Raw genomic sequence first — 20,382 nt, 5'->3', positions numbered from 1 at the left:
GTTTAGACGCCAACACGAGTTTAGTTGCTCTTTCTGGGGTGCCTGAGGCCCACCACGCTGGCGGCAGGAAGACCCCGCTCACCCCTCGGGGCCTGCTCCCCCCTCGGGCGGATTTTCCCCCAAGACTGACCTTGAAGGTCAACCTCAGAAAGAGCGAGCTTTCGGGCGAGCTGCGGTGGGAGGGCACAGAGGAAGGAATTCTCAGCCAAACCCCCCGCGGCTCTGGCCTCCATCTCTCGGCGTGTCCCCCAGCTTCTCCCCACACACGAGATCCTGACCTATTTTAAATTAAAACGCGGCTGTCAGCCTCCTCTTGTGTCTTTATCTGCAAACCGGTACCGTTAGAACGGGTGCGAGGAGCAGCCTCGGACTCTGCCGACGACGCTGTGGCCGCGTGGAGACGCCCCGAGGCCCACGGCTCCCCAGGCCTCCCCCAGCGCCTGCGCGGAGCCGCCGCCCCGGCTTCCCAAACCCCTCTTCTGGCCTGAGGGTTCCTCCCCGAACGCCAGGCTCGTGTATCCGACTTGGGACAGAGCCCTTGACCTTCCCGCCAACCTTGCTGCTCCCTCCACGTCCCCATCTCATGAAGGGGACCACCTTCGACCCCGCGGCCAGAGCCAATGTGTCCCTCACCTCTGACACCTGACCCTTCAAGCCCCGGTCACTTCCAAGCCCCTCCTGGTCCGCCCCCTCTCTCCGGCCCCTCTCGCTGGGGAACGGCAGTGGGTCCCTGAACCCCCTCCCGCTCCCCTCACCCCGTCGCCACGGAGCAGCCCTCAGCACTGGGGGGCGTCCCTCCACCCGAGGTGAGACCCACACTCCTGCCCAGGCTGGGCGGGACCCCAGGTGAGAGCTGGGCCATCCCTCTGGCGCCACCCCCTGCCCACAGGGGGCAGCCGCTCACGCCTCCTGCCGCAGGAACCTGGGCCACAGGCGGTGCCCTGCCTGCCCCTGTCATTCAGACCTCAGCTCAGAAGCCAGGCCCCCCTCACAGGGCCTGCCCTGACCCGGCTCCTGCTTTCTCCTCCGGAAACAGTGACCCTGTGTGGGCCTGACTTCTCACAAAGGAAGTGGCATGGGGTCAGGAGTCTCAGGTCCAGGGCCCAGAGCCAAGGGCCCACCCTGGGGAGGGGCCCGGCCCGTGGGCAGTGCCCCCTGATATCTGTGGGAGGACCCTCAGCGTGAATGTTCGCGGTGACTCACGCCCCCTCCAGGCCGGTGATCAGAGATCTGAGTGGGTTCCCCTGGCAGCTGTGTTAGAAGCCGATTCCACAAAAAAGCCACACACGAACCCCTCAGGACTCGGGCTCAGCCAGGGCCTTCCCGGACACCACCCCGTCCCACGGGCCTGAAGTCCTCCTGCCCCCACAGGAGCCGGAGCAAAACACCCACCCCTCCTCTCGGCTAACACGGGGAAGCCTGCCCACCCCCAGGGAGCAGGCCTGGCCCCCGAGCCCGGCAGCCAGCCCCTCGGCCAAGGGCGCAAAGCCCAGCTCCACCCGGTCATTTCTGTGTGACCTTCGGCGAGTGTCCTAACCTCTCTGTGCCTCACCTGTGAGACAAAGCCCCAGCACAGGACAGGACATCGGCTCAAGCCGCGTCGGACAACGACTGCGTTAAAGAAGGTGGCCGGCCGCTTAGCCCGGAGCCCTAATGCATGTGAGTTACCACTTTCTTACCAATAAAGCGCACGGAGGGGCGCCGGCCTGTGACGCTGGAGGGCGAGAGCCTGTGGGTCCCGGGGCATCCAGAGGGGGAAGGTGTGTTTACCCAACACCCCTGTGCTCTGGAACCCCTCGCGCGGAGGGGGAGGGGCACGTTAGGACGCAGGAGTTCCTGAAACTAGGCTCTGCCCGCCGAAGGGCGGCCTGCTTGCTATGGCGACGAGGGCGATGCCCAGGGCGAGCCCCCACCCCCTCCCACAAGGCTGGCTGGGCCAAGAGGAACGTGTGGACTAGAGAAGGCTGCGGCACCTCTCACGCACCTGATCGTCACTTCCCGCCCCGCAGACGGGCGGGCAGCGCTGTGGGACTTGCTGGGGCTGTGACGGTCACCCAGGGGCAGCGCCCTCCGTCCTCTCCTGGGTCCCCGCTCTGGGTGCGCCCCGCCTGGGCCGAAGCGGCTCTCCTCCGAGGGTCCCTCAGCTCCTTGTCCTACAGCGCCACCCGCTGGCAGGCCCAGTCCACGGCCGCGGAGGCGCCCGGCCCTTCCCTCCCGCCTCTCCCCTCCCCCGCGTGGCTCGTCCCTCATTAATTATTTGCACCTGCACCAAGTCCCAGGTCGGGTTCCCATCTCACCCCACCTTCTTAGGTGTCCTGGCGCCTCTGCCGCAGCCGGTCCTCGCTGGTGCTGACCGGGCTGAGGGGTCCCTCACACACAACTGGGGTCCCTCTGCGCGCCCTTCATGACCCAGGATGGAGTCCTGGGCGGTCCCAGCCATCCTGTCTGTCCCGGAGCCCGCCCCTCGGACCATTTCTCAGAGATGGGCGGACACGGGGAGAGCCCAGCCCAGCAGCGGCCAGTGCCATGTGGGGACGGCCGTCGCCGGCGAGCGGCATGCGCCCGTTTTTGCTCACTCCCCGCTGATTGGCATTTGCGGACATTTTACCTCCTGGTTGGGTTTCCTGGCAACAGCCCATCAGAGATTTAACCGAGCCCAGGGGGGCTGTCCCCATGAGCTGGGGGGCCCAGGGTGAGGGGGCTGGTCTGGACCTTCACCTGGTCGGCCTGAAATTCTTGGAAGTGCCCCTGCAGCGGGAGGGAGGCGGTGCCCACGCTGGTGCTGGTGCGGGCAGGAGGGGGAGAGGGCCTTGCAGGGAGCCTTTGGGGAGACGCCAGTCCCGCCCCAGGTGCTTAGCAGCCCACGAGGCGGAGCCGACCTCTTGGCTGGGAGGTCAGCTTTCTTTTCACGCCAACCCCCCCCCCCCCCCGACTCCAGTCTATTTCCAGATCATTCTACCAAAGCCCAAACCTCATTCATTCTCTCACTGCCCCTCTCTCTCTCTCTCTCTCTCTCTCTCTCTCTCTCTCTCTCTCTCATAGAACCAGATAATTAACAATTTTCTTGGTGAGAAGACAGCGAGGGGGTGGGGTCCGGAATCTGGCTGCTGTGCAGGGTTTTAGCAGCGATGGTAGCAAAGAACCAGACAGAGGCGGTTCCTGCGACTGGCCGGGCCTGACGAGAAAGCATTGCTCATGGGCCGAGGATCCAAGCCAGTCCCGGGAGTCCCCGGACCCAGACAGAGAAGGCCTGGCGTTTTGGTCCCCCCATCCCAGCTCCCCAACCGGTGCTGGTCAGAGACCACAGATTCGGGGTTCAGAGGGAGCACGTCTCCATGGCAGCAGGCGGAGCAGCAGCTCAGGGGCCAGGGGGGCCTGCGTCCCGCCAGCCCGGCCTGCGCTCCCCATCACGCGCCTTCTCCTGCATTTCCCTCCTGGAGCGAAACCCCCTCTTTGCTTCCTTTCTTTGTACTTTGAAAATCTCTGATGCTTGAACCCATTAAAAGAATGTAAACAAGCCCAGCCAGTGTGGCTCAGGGGTTGAGCGCCAACCTATGAACCAGGAGGTCACGGTTCAATTCCTGGTCAGGGCACACGCCTGGGTGGCAGGCTTGATCCCCATTGGGGGTGAGCAGGAGGCAGCCGATCAATGACTCCCTCTCATTATTGATGTTTCTATCTCTCCCTCCCTCTCACTTCCTCTCTGAAATCAGTAAAAGTATATTTTTTAAAACAAAAGCGAGGTTGGCTTTTCACCCAGGTCCCTGGAGCTGAATGCAGGTGGGCGGTACCCTGGAGGGCACAGATGGGAAGTCCTCTATGAGGGGACGTGGACGGATGGGCGCCAGGTTCCCTGGGAGCTCCACGCTGGCACTGCCAGCAGCCAGCCTGCGCACCGCGTGTGCGTGTGCGTGTGCGTGCGGGGGGCGGCCTGCATGCGTGAGAGGGAGGGCGGGGGAACGGAGGAAAAGAATAGCCTCGCTCTGGTTTCAGGAGCTCCATGAGGTTTGGGGCCAAACCAACAAAAATGGTTGAGAACAGCACGACCTTGAGGCCCACAAACCCTCCAAATCCTCGTCCAACCCATCTGTTTGCAGAAAGCGATGCCGCACCCGGCCTGGCCTGTATCACCCAGCCCCTCCCGCTCCTCGTGGAAAACTGGTTTTGGTTGAAGGCCCTGGGCAAAGGGGGAGCTGACCTCTGGGGTGTGTGTGGGTGGGGGCGGCTAGGGAGACCAGCCTGGGCGCTCAAAGCTGCCAGGGAGCAGGCTCTGCTGTTGGCGCCAGGGGCTGTGCTGGGACACCCAGCATCGCCTCTCCCGGCCCACCTGCGTCCTCACGGCGAGCAGGTGACGACCGCGGCTCAGAAAGTGTTTGCAGGGGGTCCCCCCCCCCCCCCGCAGGGCCGGGACGGTGGCGAGGCCGGTAAGGCCCTCCCCTAAGGCACCCAGTTTACGGGGTTGCTCCGAAACTCAGTAACCAAGGCAAACCGTATATTTTGTCAATCAAAGTTTTCAAATCCCTGAAGGACAAAATAGGAACCGTTTCAATAAAGACTTGGGCGGCTCACCTCACCCGAGTCTCAGGCCTGGGTTCTGAGCCAGGTCCGCTCCAGGTCCGGCAGATTCTGGAGCCAACACGCAGCCGCGGGGTACCGGCCTCTGGCGCAGCTGCTCAGGGCGGGAAGGGTGGGACTCCAGCCGCAGGTCACTCCTGAGCAGAGGACGTCAGGGTCCTTCCCAGAGCCTGAGGCACAGCTCCCCGCGGCTCTGCCTGCTCCGGAAGGTGAGCAAGGCCGCCAAGGCATCCTTGTCCTGCTCCAGGCTGGGTGGCGCCTCTGGGGAGGGAGGTGGGGCTGGGAGGAAGGAAGCCTGTAGGAACCCTGACCCGCAGCCAAACCCACACCAAGAGCCCCGGTGCAGCGGTGCATCGATGTGATTCTGCAGCCAGGCTGCCTCCTCCCCGCCCCTGGGCCCCCCACCGTGGCCCCTCACTACCGACCCCGGGCCTTAGCATCTGTGTCCTACGGAAAGGCAGAGGTTGGACAGGAGGCGCGGCTGTGGCGAGGGGACAGGCCCCCCTGGGCAGCGCCCTCCCTGCCCCGGGAAGGGCCGCTGCTCTGTCTGGAGGCGTGTCTGGGGGGAGGTGGGGCCTTCTAGAGCTTCAGGGCCACGAGGAGCTGAAGGTTGAAAAGCAATCTCAAAGGACGATGGGCAGGGACTGGGACTTGCAGCTCGAGGCTCAAAGAGGAAGGGGAGGCGGGAGGAGGGGTGAGGGCCCTGAGGAGGGGCCTGGGCGCTGGCTGCCATTCTGGGCCCTTGGTTCCGGCCCAGTGTCCTGGCGGCCTGTCCTGGAAACGCCGTCTGACCCCGATTCCCCTTCCTTCCCTGCGCTTCCTCAGTGTGTGTGTGTGTGGGGGGGGGGGGGGGCGCTCAGCCAGGGGCAGGGCCTGAGGCTGGGGAGGGGTGAGGCCTGCCTCCTGCTCACCCAGGTTCACACCAGCCCCGAGGACCTCGTACCCTCAGGGACCACCAGGCTCCAGCCAGGAATAAAATGATGTTGGAGAGAGGGCGGAACCCTCCAGCAAATTCCACAGGAAACGGCTGGCCGCACAGGTGTTGCCTGTCACAAAGAGGCGACCACTCAGCACCAAGGTGTCCTGCAGCCGGTGAAACGCCCTGAGCTCCGAGAAGCTGCGAGAAGCTGGGGCTGCAGGGGTCCGGGTTCAGGAGGCTCCTTTCACCCCCACACCCGCACCGTCCCCCGCAGCGCCCCGCAGGCCCCGCCGGCCGCCCCAGGCCTCCTTTCGCTGGGCCCGGGATCCAAGCGCAAGCCTCCAACCGCGCGGGCCGTCTGCGGAGCAGGCCGCGGCCCCTAACGGGCCCGGGAGGGGAGTCCCGCTGAGCCACGTGGGGTGTCCCGGGGAGACGCGGGCGCAGCCCTGGGAAGCAGAGGTCGGGTGACCGAGCGGAGAGGGGCGCGGGGTCTCCAGAGCCGCCCAGCAGGACGAGGCCCCAGCCGGGAAGGGCCCCGGGACCAAGCCCCTTCTCCTTCCGCCAAACGGAGCTGAGCGGCCGGCGCTCGGCCCCCGCGGGAGGCGCCAGGGCGGGCCCGTCCGCTCCGGCCCCTCGGCGCCCGCCCTCCGCCGCCCCGACAGCTTGCAGCCGAGCCGGGATCGCCGTCCCCGGGGAGCGCCCGTCCTCGCCCCAGCTCGGCCGGCGGCGGGGCCGCTTCCAATCTGCCGGCGGGCGCGGGGGGCGGGCGCGGGGAGGGCGGGAGGAGGAGAAAGTTTCTGCGCGCGGGTGCGGGCCTCCCCGGGCTGGTCCCGGCGTGGAGAGGCGGCGGCTCACTCCTCCGCGGCGGCCTCCGGCGCTGAGCCGGACGCGGGGCCCGTGGGGAGGGAGGCAGGGCGCGCGGACCCGCCTCGGAGGCCCCATGGCAGGGCCGCGGGCGAGGCTCCCTCCGCCCTTGGACCGCAGACCCGATCCCGATCCCGATCCCGATCCCGATCTCGATCCCGATCCCGATCCCGCGCGCCGCGTGGAAAGGCCCTGGACGCGCTTCCGATCCGCCCACCGCGCGGGCCGCACCCGAGACGGACCCGAGAGGCAGCGGCGCGGGGCGGGGAGGGCGCGAGGGCGCGTTCCCGGCGAAAAGGCCGCGTCGCCCCGCCGCCTGGAAACGCACAGGAAGCGTCGGCGGGCGGCTGCCCTCGCCTCGGAGGCTCTCGCGCTCCCCGTTCAAAGGCGCAGAAACGCGGGGCCGGGGGCCGGGCCGCCGCAGGTTCCCGCTGGACGGGGTCCCTGCCGCCTCGGCGCGCTGCGCCGCCTCCCTCGGGCCGCCCGGATTCCTAGGGGCCCCCAGCGTCCCAGACACGACCTCCCCGCCTCTCCACCCCCGCCCCCCAGTGAAGCCATCTTCCCGGCCCCTCCTGGGCGCACACCCGCTCTGCCCGCCCGCCAGGCCGCAGGGCTCGGAGAGGGCAGGGAAAGGGCCACAAAGCGCCCCACGCGGATCACCTAGAACCCCCGTAACGCCCCCCAGGCGGGGCTCCTCCGCACACACTCCTCCTGCGCCGGGGTGGGTCCCTCTCCGCGGCCGGAGGGAGAAAAACGGGGGAGAGGCCGAGAAAAAGGACCTGGGACAGCCCCGGGGGCGAATCACTGGAATAACGGCCGGGAAGGGTCGAGGAAAACTTAAAAAAACTCACATCCCAGCCTCCGCGGCCAGCGGGCTCGGACCCCTCCCCGCCAGCCCGCCCCCCTCGGCTAATCACCCCCATCAGGAGCCTCATCACCGGCCTAATGAAAGCAAACCGTGCGGAATCGCCGGTAAACAGTTGGGTCTGGGCGGTAATTAATTCAGTGTCTCTTTTAATCAAACTGAAAGGGAATCGGGCCGCGACTCGCGGAGCTGTGACATCACCCCCAAAATCGGCCAGAGCCAATCAGCGACATCACTCCGGGGACACGTGGGCTAGCCCCCTTTAAAACACACACACACACACACACACACACACACACACTCACACACACTCACACTCACACTCACACTCACACACACAACATAACGGGGGGGGGGAGAAACAAACAAAAACGCCCAGCCCCAAAGTAAAAGTGACACAAGTTCATTTTTTAAAGGAAGGGGGGGAGGCGCAGGCGCGCTCGGAGGACCGGCCGGGAGCGCGGAGCCCGGAGGCGCTGTCCGCGGTGCTGACGGGCCCCCGGGGCGCAGGGAGCGCGGAGGAGGACCTGCCGGGCCCGGCGGAGAGTCATGCGCCGCGGGCCGCCGCCGCCGCCGCTCTCCGCGGTGCTGACGCCACCAGGTGCGCCTCGTCACGCCGGCCGGTAGCCCGCTCGCTGCTCACCGCGGTGCTGACCCCGCTGCCTGCGGCCACGCTCGCCCGGAGGAAGCGTGCGGTTCGGATTTTTAGACGCCGCCGTTCTCTACTTAGATCCCAACGTCCTCGCATCTCTTCTGTGCCAGAGGAGCGCTCAGGCCGCCCGTCTCCCGCTTTGCTCTCCCCAACTTGGCGCACCCTCCCTCCCATTCCTCCCTGACACTCCCACCGCCCCCCCTCGGTTCGGCGACTAGGCGCGATGCTGCAGAAGACGCGCTGAGCCCTTTTGGATCTAATGCGCAGAGGAGGTTGGCCCAGAGCTCCTGGGCTCCCCCAAGGCTGAACTCCATCCAAGGTGCCCGCAGGCTCCCTGCCCGCCTTCCCCATGCCAGCCCGCAGCTAGGGGCAAGGACAGCGCGGCTGGGCTGGGGTGGGTGGGGAGCTTCTGGAGGGGACAGGTGGACGCTTGGCTATGGAAGGCTCCAATGGCTTTGGGATCGACTCCATCCTCTCCCACCGTGCGGGCAGCCCCGCCCTTCCCAAGGGGGACCCCCTGCTTGGGGACTGCCGCTCACCCCTGGAGCTGAGTCCTCGCTCGGAGAGCAGCAGCGACTGCTCCTCACCAGCCTCACCAGCAAGGGACTGTCTGGAGACGGGCGCCCCGCGGCCGGGCCCTGGCGGGGCCCCGGGCCCAGGCTTGGACTCCCACCTGCAGCCGGGGCAGCTCTCGGCCCCAGCCCAGTCGCGTACAGTGACCTCCTCCTTTCTGATCAGGGACATCCTTGCCGACTGCAAACCCCTGGCGGCCTGTGCGCCCTATTCTAGCAGCGGGCCGCCCGCCGCCCCTGAGCCAGGTGGCCGCCTCGCACCCAAGGCGGGGGAGGACTTTAGGGACAAGCTGGACAAAGGTGGCAGCAACGCCTCGTCAGACTCCGAGTATAAAGGTAAGAAGGCGGGGGGTGGAAGCCGGGGGGATGCTGTGTGTCTAAAAACCGGCAGAGAAACTTGCGTGCACACGGAGGGCATACGCACCGGCCGGCTCCGAGCTCCCCCGGGCCCACGGAGCAGCCGGGCTTGCCTGAACCTTTCCGCCTGCCCGTGGCTATGCCTTTGAGCAACAAAGAGTCTGGTGGAGACAGCGGGGAAGCGGGTACTATGCGCCCCAGGAGAGACCCCCTCAAATGCACAGAGCAAACTTTCCAAACTTCCGCTGGGTCTGCCCTGCGAGGGGAGCTGGAGGGCAGGAGCAGGCGCCCATCTGGCCGGAGGCTGAGAAAAGACCGCAAAACAACCAGACCCCAAGGGCTCCGCTGGAACGCCCTCCTCAGAAGAGTGAAAACCGAGCAGAAGCCGAGAACAGTCAGAATTCTCCGCCCTTTCATCTGGATTTCCGAGGGAGAGAAACCGGGCTTCGCCTCCCCTAGGGCCCAGCGCGCTCTGGGCCCCAGGAATTATGCAAAAGGAATGCTCACTTCAAAGGAGAAGCAGCAGGCAGGCGGGGCTGGGAGGCTGGCTGGGAGCAGGTCCGAGGTCTGGTCCAGAGGGGAACTCTGCACCCACCCAGCGGTTCTCGCTGAATTTGATTTTTAAGAGAATCCAGCGATTTCCGGTTGTGTGGGACCCAGGGCTTCCCGAGTGGCCAGCCCCCATTCCCTTACCTGGGGGTCACTGGCCCTTCACTTGCCTCTCACCTCTGAGAACCTTTCCTTGTTGTTCCCTTTCATCCCGCCTTAACCAGGGAGCTGAGATCAAGAGGAAGAGGACGGGGAAGGGAGGGAAAGAGAAGGAAGAAGGGAAGCAAAAAAGGAGTGCCCTAATGTTATACTCGCCCGCCCGGGCCCCCTGCCTGGACGTCAGCTCTTTGACCAGTTCTTTCCCCGCAAGAAGTGGGGAGGCAGGCGGGGAAGGGGTGTCCGGGCTTCGGGGACGGAGCCCGTGTCCCCGGCAGCAGAAACCCGGCCTGGCCGAGGCCCTTCCCAGCTCTGTCAGCTCAGAATTAATTCCCGAACCCTTTTCATCAGACAGAACTTCCCTACGAGGGCGTCTGCTCTACCATCTCGGGGTCCTGCACCTCCAGCCCCTATTTGTACGCAGTCTTCACAAAAATGCAGAACGGCCCGTCACACTCTCCTTCCGGCCAAGAATTCATTTGTGGACAGGCCGTGACCTCAAACCCACACCCGTGTGGGGCCCCACACCCCATCTCGCTGTCCTCGGCTTCCCCACGCACCGGCCGGGCCACCTGCAGCCCAGCCTCGCCTAGGAAGCGGGCAGGCGGAGCTCGAGCACCCACGGGGAGTCCGAGGCGCGGGGCCCAGAACCCCTGCTTCACCCCAGGGCTGTTTCCCGAGGCAAAGCAACCTGCCCGGAGGAAGACAGGTGCCGGGAAGGCAGCGGAGCGGCAGGAACGTCTATTTATAACAAGGTTTTGTTGTTCGTAATTCTCAGCAGCACCAGCTTTGTGGTAGAGTGCGGGGCAGGAATGGCCAACGTTGCCTGCCAACGGCGGTGCCGGGGCGGAGAGAACCGGGCTCTTGCCTCCTTTTATTTGGGATTTTGAGGAGAGGTTTCGTTTAAGATCCTGGGAATATCAATGTCCTCCTGTCCGAGAAGTCATCTAATCAGGGAGCAGGGAGGGCCGGATGTCCCTGTATCACTCAGAGAGGTCAGAGAGGAGGAGGGGGAAGGTCTTCCCACCCACCCCGAGGCGGTGCCGCCTTTGCGCCTACAAAGCCCGGGGTGAAAGGGCGTGGGGACAGCCGCCGCCCAGCCCGCGAGTGGCGAAGGCTACTTTTTCAGGGCCGACCTCCTCCCTCGCGGCGTCCTTTTCTCCACGGAGGGCCTGGAGGGACGGTCAGTCCACCTTCAAAGGCTCCTAAGATAACGAAAGTCGAAAGTGTTGTTTGAAAGGAGCTACGCCAGGCTTTCGAGGAAGGAGGTCTGCCGTGACTCTAGCTGCTGGAGCCAACGTCTGTCCGTCTGTCCGTCTGTCTGCCAAGAAGCCAAGCGGACACTCTGCTCCAAACCAACCCCCACCCCGGGGGGGGGGCGGTTCTCAAAAACTCCGGGGCGTTGAGGTGTGGCCTCCAGGCTGGGATCGGAGGCCCCCGGGGGCGGGCTGGTTCTGGGGCGGCGCCGAGGCTGCCCGCAAAGGCTCCCGCCTGCGCCGGGAGGGATTAGAGAAAAGCCGATCTTCCCCACAACCAGCTCCACCCTCCACCCCAGCTCAGCCCTCAGCCCCCAGTCCCCAGAAGTGGGGATTTTCACCAATAGTCAGGCGGGCAATTAGGCCAAGAAGGTTTCCACAAGATCACGTTGGAGGTTCGGATCATTGTTTCCGTGCACTTCATTGAACTTTACCTGCGAGCCTGGACAGAAACCGGCTCCCAACACCATCCCAACGCCCCGCGGAGGCGGCCAGGCCCTACGTGGCCGAGCGGGGAGGGCAGGGGCGGCCGGTTGGGCGGGAGGAGGCGTTTTCTCCCCAGAGGCGCTCTCCCTGCCCCTGCCAGCCGCCTCGGTGCACACGGCGCCCGCACCCTCCCGGCTGCAAACCAAGGCCTTTCCGGTTGAAACGTCTCGCTCCCCAGTGGCTCAATTAACCGGATTATTGTTTCCTACAGAGAGGAATCAACTCGCATTCAGCTGAACCTTGTCACTACAAACGCCAGGCACAATGAAACTCACCATAAAGGAAAGCACGGAGAGGATAAGAGTGGGGGGAGCCCCAGCCGGACCCCCGTTTGGGGGAAGTGGTCTCTTTGGTTATACCCTCGCTTTAGGGGGAGAAGGAGGGAGATCGACGAGTTTGCTTGAGCCAGTGTGCGCTGCAGTTCGGTCAGCCCCATCGAGAGTCGAAAGTGTTGTTTGGGGAAAATAAACCCTCTTGTCGGGTCCTGCCCTTGGGCTTCAGGCGTGGGGACTCTGCTGGGGTGTCCCCACCGAGGGGCGGAAACACCCCCCTCCCCCGCAATGCGGAGCTAGTTGGGAGCCACAGGGGCGTAGTGTTGACCTGGGAACAGACTCAGCACAAACCCGTCGCTTAATTTTCCGATCGGGCGCCTGCGACTCGCCCTGGAGCGCAGCCTGGGGCACTGGGCGCCGTTGCAGTTTAAGAACCGGCGGGACCAGCATTTTAGATCCGCATCCACAGAGGGGCCAGGCGGGATGTGGGTACAATTTATCTTCAGGACCAGGACTCACTCCGGGGTGCACAGCTTTTTGTCCCTCCAAGCGGGTTTTTCTCCCCAGACTCCAGCCCTCAGCTTCCTCCCTCTCCGGCCCATCCGCAGCCAGAGAATCCGGGCGCAGATGCGGAGCCCAGGCCCGCACCCCAGAGTGCGCACCCGCCCGCGCAGCCCACCGGCGGGGACCCCTGGGTCCCCTCCCCCGGCGGGCGTCCAGCCAGTCGCTGGTTTACCCCTCCGGGGAGTGCAGGAAGGGGGGTTGCGTTCTCTTCGTTTTGGGCCATTTCTCCCGGAGGAGTCAGTCCTCCATCGGGGCCCGTGGTCTCGGTTCCCAGTGGCTTTGCCGCAGCCGGGGCCACTGCTGTCCCGGAGCCGCGGTTACCCGACCGACCGGGACAGCCGGCGGGAGCGGGGGCGGGAGGGCGAGGCTGGGCCCTGACGCGCCGCTGTCTCCGCAGTGAAGGAGGAGGGCGACCGGGAGATCTCCAGCTCGCGGGACAGCCCCCCGGTGCGCCTGAAAAAGCCGCGCAAGGCGCGCACCGCCTTCACCGACCATCAGCTGGCGCAGCTGGAGCGCAGCTTCGAGCGGCAGAAGTACCTGAGCGTGCAGGACCGCATGGAGCTCGCCGCCTCGCTCAACCTCACCGACACGCAGGTCAAGACCTGGTACCAGAACCGCAGGTTAGGCCGGGCTGTGGGGTGTGGGGTGCGGGGGGGGGGGGTGCGGGGAGTAGGACCGAAGGGGCTCCCTCGCCTTTCCTATCCACCCCTCCAGGGAGCATGTCCAAGGCCTGGCCACTAAGGAGGCCCTGGGCTCCCCCCATTCTGTGAACGCGGGGAAACTGGGACCCCAAGAGAGAAAGCCTTGCCCAAACCCCACACGCGTCACAGAGACAGGCATGAGCCCGGCCTCCAGCGCCCAGGCAGCCCCCCCGGGCGGGTGGACAGACAGACCACGGGCCACAGGAGGTCCAGGGCCTGTCCCGTCCCAGCCAGGTCCCACCTCCCCACCTGGACCAGCCCGAGCTCCAGTCTTAGGGCCACTGAGTCCGCCCAGTGGGAGCCCCAGGCCAGAGTGGGGTGGTGGCCTGTGTGCAGGATATTTTTCTGGGAGGACAAGTAGGCAGACCCCTGGGGGTGGGGTGGGGGTGGGGATGGTAGGGACGTATGGGGGCAGAAGTACTCCAACGCGGCAGCTGCTGGGGGGTGAGGTCGGGGAGGGCTCTGGGTTCTACCCGGCCTCTCTGGCTCCTCCTCTCTGGCTCCTCGGTCTTTCTTGTACTGAAACGGAGCAGGGAAGGGCCTGCCCAGCTCCTCCGGGGACCGGGACACCGGTGTTTTCTAATCTCCTAACACCACACTCAGGGACAAAGGTACACATATATAAACACACGCACACACACACTCAACCCATGGTCTCACACACACACACACACACACACACACACACACACACACAACGTAACTCACCGTCACACAGACACCCACACCCACAGGCACACACACACACACACAACATAACTCACTGTCACACAGAACACCCACACCCACAGGCACACAGACACACACACAACATAACTCACCGTCACACAGAACACCCACACCCACAGGCACACACACACACACACACACACAACATAACTCACTGTCACACAGAACACCCACACCCACAGGCACACACACACACACACACACACAACATAACTCACTGTCACACAGAACACCCACACCCACAGGCACACACACACACACACACACACACACACACCATAACTCACCGTCACACAGAACACCCACACCCACAGGCACACACACACACACACACACACACACCATAACTCACCGTCACACAGAACACCCACAGGCACACACACACACACACCATAACTCACCGTCACACAGAACACCCACAGGCACACACACACACACACACCATAACTCACCGTCACACAGAACACCCACAGGCACAGGCGCGCACACACACACACACACACACACACACACACACACCATAACTCACCGTCACACAGAACACCCACAGGCACACACACACACACACACACACCATAACTCACCGTCACACAGAACACCCACAGGCACAGGCGCACACACACACACACACACACACACACCATAACTCACCGTCACACAGAACACCCACAGGCACACACACACACAACATAACTCACCGTCACACAGAACACCCACAGGCACACACACACACAACATAACTCACCGTCACACAGAACACTCAGCCCCACGTCACCCGCACACTCGGCAGAGGCCCGAACGGTGCTCTCCATAAACAAGCCTCAGAACGCATCGCCCATGAATAATAAATACCGATCACTGCTCCGGGCATCAATAATTAAGGCCTGTTACAGTAATTACACAATTATGATGATGATGAATAATTCAGGGAGGGGAGCGGGTCGGTGTGGCGGAGCCAGCCTCAGTGGGACCTGAGGGGGCTGGCCCAGCCTCGGGTCCAGGGACACAGGTCCGGGTCCGTGCCCCAACCTCCTTGCCTTCCCCAACTCTTCAGTGGCCTCCGGATTTCGGCGCCAGACAGGCCGCAGGGCGCGCCCCAGGCCTCGGACCTGGGTGACGGGAGAGGGTGTGCGAGGCTGGGGCGGGTACCTAGGGGTGCAGCCCACCCCACAGGTGGTAGCAAACCCACCGGCCCCTGTCTTCTCTCCGGGCCATCTTGCTTGGGGGTGGAGTGGGGGGCGGATGCACCGGGGGAGTTGGGAAGACAGCTCTGCGGGCCGGGCGGTGTGCCTCCCGGAGCAGAGTGTGCGAGGTTGAGGCCGGAGGAGGGCCCTGCCACGCGGGGTGCCACCTGGGGAAATGCCCGCGCCTCCGTTTTCTTACCTGCAAACGGGGACGCGTGGCCAGGGAAGGCCGGCGGCGGTTTGAAGGAGCGAATGCGTGTAACACGGGCAAGCGGAGCCTGGCGCTCCCTTACTGACACCTTCCTGGGTCCCTCGGGGCCTCCCGCGGGGCCATGGGCCCAGCACCCCAGGGGCAGGGCTGTCGGGGGCCTCGGGGGGTGTCGGGGCCGCAGCCCTGACCCCACCCTGGCATTTATTTCGGTCCCCAGGACTAAGTGGAAGCGACAGACGGCCGTGGGGCTGGAGCTGCTGGCGGAGGCGGGCAATTACTCGGCGCTGCAGCGGATGTTCCCGTCGCCTTATTTCTACCCGCAGAGCCTCGTCTCCAACCTGGACCCCGGCGCCGCGCTGTACCTGTACCGCGGGCCGAGCGCGCCGCCGCCCGCCCTGCAACGGCCTCTGGTGCCCCGCATCCTCCTGCACGGACTCCAGGGCGCCGGCGAGCCCCCGCCGCTGCCCCCGCTGGCCGGCGTGCTGCCCCGCGCCGCGCAGCCCCGATGAGCCGCCCCTCCGCCGGCCCCGGAGCGGAGCGCGCGGGGTCCCGCCCCGCCTCCGGGTCCCCGCGCTGGGCTCTCCGGCTGCGTGTTCCCCGAAGGGCCAGATGCCAAGTCTCCTGCAGCCCGGACCCCGGACCGAGCCCCCCTAACCTCCCTGGGCGCCCTCCCTCCCGGCCAGTCCACCCGGGAGCCACCGCCACCCGCGGATGTACATACATTGCACCCCCTGCCGGCGCCGGGGCCACCCCGTCGTCCCGCCCAGAAGCAGCCGGGGCGCCCCGGCGGCACGCTGCCCCCCACGCTCCCGCTGTGCACCGAGCCCGCCCGCACCCCTGGCCGCGGAGGGAGGGGGGCGCAGCGCTGTACATACGGTGTGCAAAGTGTATATGAGGTTATTTATTCGTGACCATGAGCCCGTGACCGTGTCCGTGAGTCCGTGAGCCTGTGCCCTGCGCTGCGCCCCCCGGCGGAGCAGGTAGGGGCCGGGGCCTGCCCACCACCCGACCCAGCCCCGCCGCCAGCCTCGGCCGGAGCAGCCCGGCCCTCGGGCTCTCTCGCTTTTTTAAATGTCGAAATAAACTTCTTACAAAGGACCAGGCGCCTGTGCGCGCAGCGTCTCCACCACCATGTCCCCTCCTGGGGCCCAGCTCCTTCCACCCTCACGCCCCTCCTTCCCGGCTGCGGCCTGGCCGGTCCCCTGGCCTCGGCCTTCCTCTCTCCCGGGCGGAGCTCCGGCCCCTCCCCCTCCCCCCTCCATCTGGCCCGGCCGCTCCCAGCCTGTCCCGGGGGCCGGGGTGGGGGTCAGCGGCCGGGCGCGCGCTGCGGGCCGGGCTGGGGCCGCGGCGCCCTCGCTGAGCCGGCTCATCTGGCCGCGACAAGGGCGCCGGCAGCTGGTGACCGGCCCGCCGGGCGCGGGGCCGACAGATGGGCTCCGAGGCGACTCCCCCCGCAGCCCCTCCGCCCCGCGCCCGGGCTACGTTGGGGCTCCCGCCGCTCGCGGGCGCCCAGGCGGCTCCGGTCCCGCGAGGGTAGGACCCCAAGAACTTTCGCTGGGAACCTGACGCCCCAGCGGGTACCCCCACTTCCGCATCGCCTCCCTCCCCCTCCACCCCGAGTAAGTGGGGGATGAGCGGCAGAGGGGATCTCGGGGGAAGGGGCTTAAATCTCAGCCAGACTCTAGGCCTCCAGCTCAGGGTCAAAGGGCCAAGGTCACCTCCCGAGGCCTTTCCCTCTCCGGGAGGTGGGGAGGCGGCCAGGTGCTCCCCCCCCCCCTTACACACACACCTGCAGCTCACAAGCCCAGGACAGAAGACACGCCCAGGGCTGGGAGGTTTGGGGGCTCAACAACCTGAGCCCCTTCATTTGGTGGCACGGTGGTGCCCCGAGGGCTGCCTGGTGGTGGAGAGGTGGGGCAGCTTAAACCACACCCGCACCGCCCCGGCTACGTTGACTCCCTACCCCGCCCCCCCACCCAACACCCTCACACCGCGTTCCCTTTTGGGGGACGGAGAAGGTATTATTCTGATTCTGCAAAATGCACAGCAGCTAATTAAGTCGAGGAGCCCTGGCTTTGGGGTTCTTTTGCATGTGAATGGGGGCGGTAAATCCCCAGCTCGGCTGCGGCGGGGCGAGGGGACCGTGCCCGGCTCGGGGTTAATGAAGTGGGAAAGGAGTCTCTCAGAGCCTCGTGCAAACAGAACCCCCCTCGCGACAAACCCCGCCGGAGCCTGCGCGGACGGACTTAAACCCAGGGGATAAGTGCTCCAGATTAATCTCATTGAATAAGAATGAGACCAAACAAAACTCTTTTAAAATCATATTAAAAATCTATCAAAGGACAACGTGCACTGGGGTGCTTCTCGTTGTGTGCAAGTGGGGGCGGCGGCCGGGGCAGCGCCCTCCCGACTCCGCGCCCCGCGCCGCAGACACCCCCGCACCGTGTAATTGTCCTTGTACCTCGGAGGCGGCTCCCGTCTCGCACTAATGAAGAACAAGGCTCCCCGACAAGTTTCCAATTACAGTGTTTTACATTGTCCTGCGCTTCCCACCGGCAGTAACTGCACGGCCTTCGCGGCGAGGCGGGCTCCGTAGGTGGAACTGGGTTCTGTTCCCGGCCCCGGGGCTGGGCGAACCCACATTTAAAAGAGAAAAAAGTGTGATCGTCGCACTCCTCCCAGCAGGCAGGACAGGAAGAGGCACCCAGAAGCCTTCCCTCTGCCCCCTCCCAGGCTCCTGCTCCCGCCCCCCCATAGGCCTAGACTCCCAACCGGGAGGGGCTGCAGGGTTGGAGAGGTCGGATTCCGGGAGCCTTGGTGCAAGGCTGCGGGAAACAGCTGAGGAGCTGATTTAAAGGGCGCCCCGCGGCCCCCACTCTGAGGGTCCCACGGTGGGACAGATGACAGACAAGGTGATGTCCATGCAAGATGAGTGACGCGCCCTTTCCCGCGGGGCGCCTTCTCCCGCGGAAAAGCCTCCGTCCAGGAGGGGAGGCGGACTTCCTCCCACAGGCTTTCCCTTGAGGGGCTGAGGCCACCAGCAGTTTGGAAGACGCGTGCCTTGAGGGGTTCTCATGTACCCCCCTCGCTCGCTCCCAACCTCGCCTCCCTTCACCACAGCGAGAAAGAAATCCAAAGGAATGCACCGGGCTTTGTCCAAAGGCCCTTCGCGCGTTTGCTTGGCTCTAAGGCTCTAAGCGGAAGATGCCGCTCCGATTGCGTCAGCCGGACAGACAGACTCGGTTCCTCCAGGGCTCTGACGGCCCCTCTGGTGTGAGACCGGGCAGGGTCGCAGACGGGAGGGTGGCGTTAAAACCACATTCCACGGGCCCGCCCACGAGGGAGGAAGGCTTTAGGCTGCAGCACCACGAAACACCCATATCCTCCCCGACCTGAAATAGGAGCAGGTAAGTTTGGGAAATTAGAGGAAAGAAAAAGTAGGACGGATGGAGAAGGCACACAACACAGAATATGTGCAGTGGAATTAGGCCAAAGCTTTGCCTAATTGATGCCTGAACCGTCTGATCTGTCAGGAGCTGCAATAAGAAAGAGATTTCTTCTAAGGTTCCTTACATTTAGGGAATATTAACCCTCAGGCTGCTAAACCCGCGTTTCTTTATTAACCGGGGTGACTGATCGCCTCTCTCTGACAAGAAACCCTCACCTAAGTGTTAGCAAACGGAGCGGAAGTTTGGATCTGGGAATGCAGTCACTTACACACTTTGCACGTTTCTGGCCTTCCTCCCCAGCAGTGCGGAGCTCTCTGGATTCCCCCTCGTGGGAACGAAGAGCCGGGTCCCTTTGAGGGCCCCCCTCACGGGCGCTAATCCTGTTTCTCACACAGCTGGGCTCTGCTCTAGTTTGATCCCTCCTTTTCTCATCCAAATCATGTGAACCTTCATGCATCAAAATAAAGGGCAGCCTGCCCACCGTCCCGGCGGGTGCTGTGGGCATGAGGGTTACCACAGGGTCAGCAGCTCGGGGCCCTGCTCTCCCTCCTGCGGCAGCGGTGCCCGCAACTCCGTGCACACACGGGCGGAGGCCCACTCCGGCCCTCCGTGGTGCCCACCTCGCCATTCTCAGGGGCCTCCTGGCCTTCAGTCACGTGGGTCTGGAGGGCCTGATGCAGGGGGTGGACAGTGGAAGAAGTGGACAAAGCAGGCTCGACAGAGGTAGTTGGCTGTACCCCTCATCCTCCTTGGACCCCCTGGAGTCACGTGTCCAAATCTTACATTTATTGAGAAATCAATACACCGAGGGGGTCCTCTTTCAAACTTCCCAGAAAACACAATGGGGGAGGGGCAGCCGAGGCTGGGCCACAATACAGAGACCCCGAGTTCCAGACAAGATGAATTCAAAGCGGGGAAAGCGCAGGGCCTTGGCACCTTTTGACCTCAAAGGCAAATAATAGAGGGCAACGGTAAATCAATCGCCCCGAGAGTCTTCCGTGGACGTGAAGGGTGAGGATTGCGTGTGACCCTGGCACGGAGCCAGGTAGGCCTGCGGACAGGAGCCTGGAGTTTGCCGACCCACCAAAACCCCTCTGGTCCCCACAAAGCATTTGGACATCGACCATGTGGTTGGATAAATATTTTTTTTATTCTTTTACAAATTTAAATCCAGATCTTAAAACGTTTTACAAAATGCATGCCAATACAGGGGTAAACGTGGAACTTCTTCAGATCAGCGTGCAAGGCAGGTCGCAGCCCGCCGGCTGACGCAGCACCGGCCTCAGGGCAGGTGGGCCCCACGGCTCTGCGTGAGGATGCGTGGGCAGCGATAGGGTAAGCAGTGTAAGGTCTACGGAGAGATACAGGCTAACTGGCTAAGCTACACTGTGCCGCCGGGGCCCCAACCCCCGGGGAAGGGCTGTGGGCTGTCAGGGAAGGCGCACTGGGAGATCAGATAAGACAGGACGTGGGCCGGGCCGTGGCAGCAGTTTGAAAACACTTTCTGGGAAGTCCTGTCCCTCAGGGAGCTTTTCTGGGTTTACTTCTGTTTCATGGGGGCACTTTTTCTTTTTTTCCACGGCCCGGGCTGGGCGAGGGCCTCAGACGTCGCTGGAGCTGCTGGAGCTGCTGGCGCCGCTCGGCTCGCCCAGCTCGCCGTCCGCCTCGGCCTGTTTGCTTTGCTTTTTCGCCTTGGCACTGCCAGCCTCCAGCCCACTTGCGTATTCCGAGCGCAGGGCCTCGGCAAGGTGCTTCTGCTGGGCCCGCTTCCGAAGGTCAGGCCTAAAGAAGAGGAACAGCAGAGGAGAGAGAAGCGTGATTATTCCCGCTCCCGTCGGAAAGAGGCAGCCAGCAGCTGGTTCCGAGACGGAGCTGCATGCTGTCTGAGCAGCCGGTCCCTCCCAGGCTTGTTTTGATATTGTGAGCACCACAGATTAGACACGGCAATGGCAGATTCTCACGAAGGTGGCAGAGTAGCACGCGTCTTTGAAAGTGAGCCTTTGTTCTGTGTTGTTTTCCGG

General features: G+C 64.4%; 2 protein-coding genes across 2 annotated transcripts in view; one reads left to right on the top strand and one right to left on the bottom strand.

Moving 5' to 3' along the window:
• Window positions 1-8,311: 8,311 nt before the first annotated feature.
• BARHL1 (BarH like homeobox 1) lies at window positions 8,312-15,421 on the top strand (the record flags this gene model as incomplete). The annotated part of the gene is made up of 3 exons (XM_079791235.1): window positions 8,312-8,783; window positions 12,485-12,707; window positions 15,130-15,421. The coding sequence occupies 3 exons, from the start codon at window positions 8,312-8,314 to the stop codon at window positions 15,419-15,421; spliced, it is 987 nt and encodes a 328-aa protein (XP_079647361.1).
• A 4,068-nt stretch (window positions 15,422-19,489) lies between these two features.
• Window positions 19,490-20,382, bottom strand: part of DDX31 (DEAD-box helicase 31) — a 56,704-nt gene continuing 55,811 nt past the window's right edge. Inside the window, exon 20 of the mRNA XM_079790525.1 lies at window positions 19,490-20,143. Within this exon, the coding sequence (XP_079646651.1) occupies window positions 19,963-20,143 (181 nt within the window). The 3' untranslated portion in view covers window positions 19,490-19,962. The remainder of the gene's footprint in view (window positions 20,144-20,382) is intronic.

Source organism: Cnephaeus nilssonii (assembly GCF_951640355.1).
Source record: "Cnephaeus nilssonii genome assembly, chromosome: 14".
Classification (NCBI taxonomy): Eukaryota; Metazoa; Chordata; class Mammalia; order Chiroptera; family Vespertilionidae; genus Cnephaeus; species Cnephaeus nilssonii.
The sequence above is the reverse complement of the archived record's forward strand: the minus strand, read 5'-3'. Positions and strand labels throughout refer to the sequence as shown.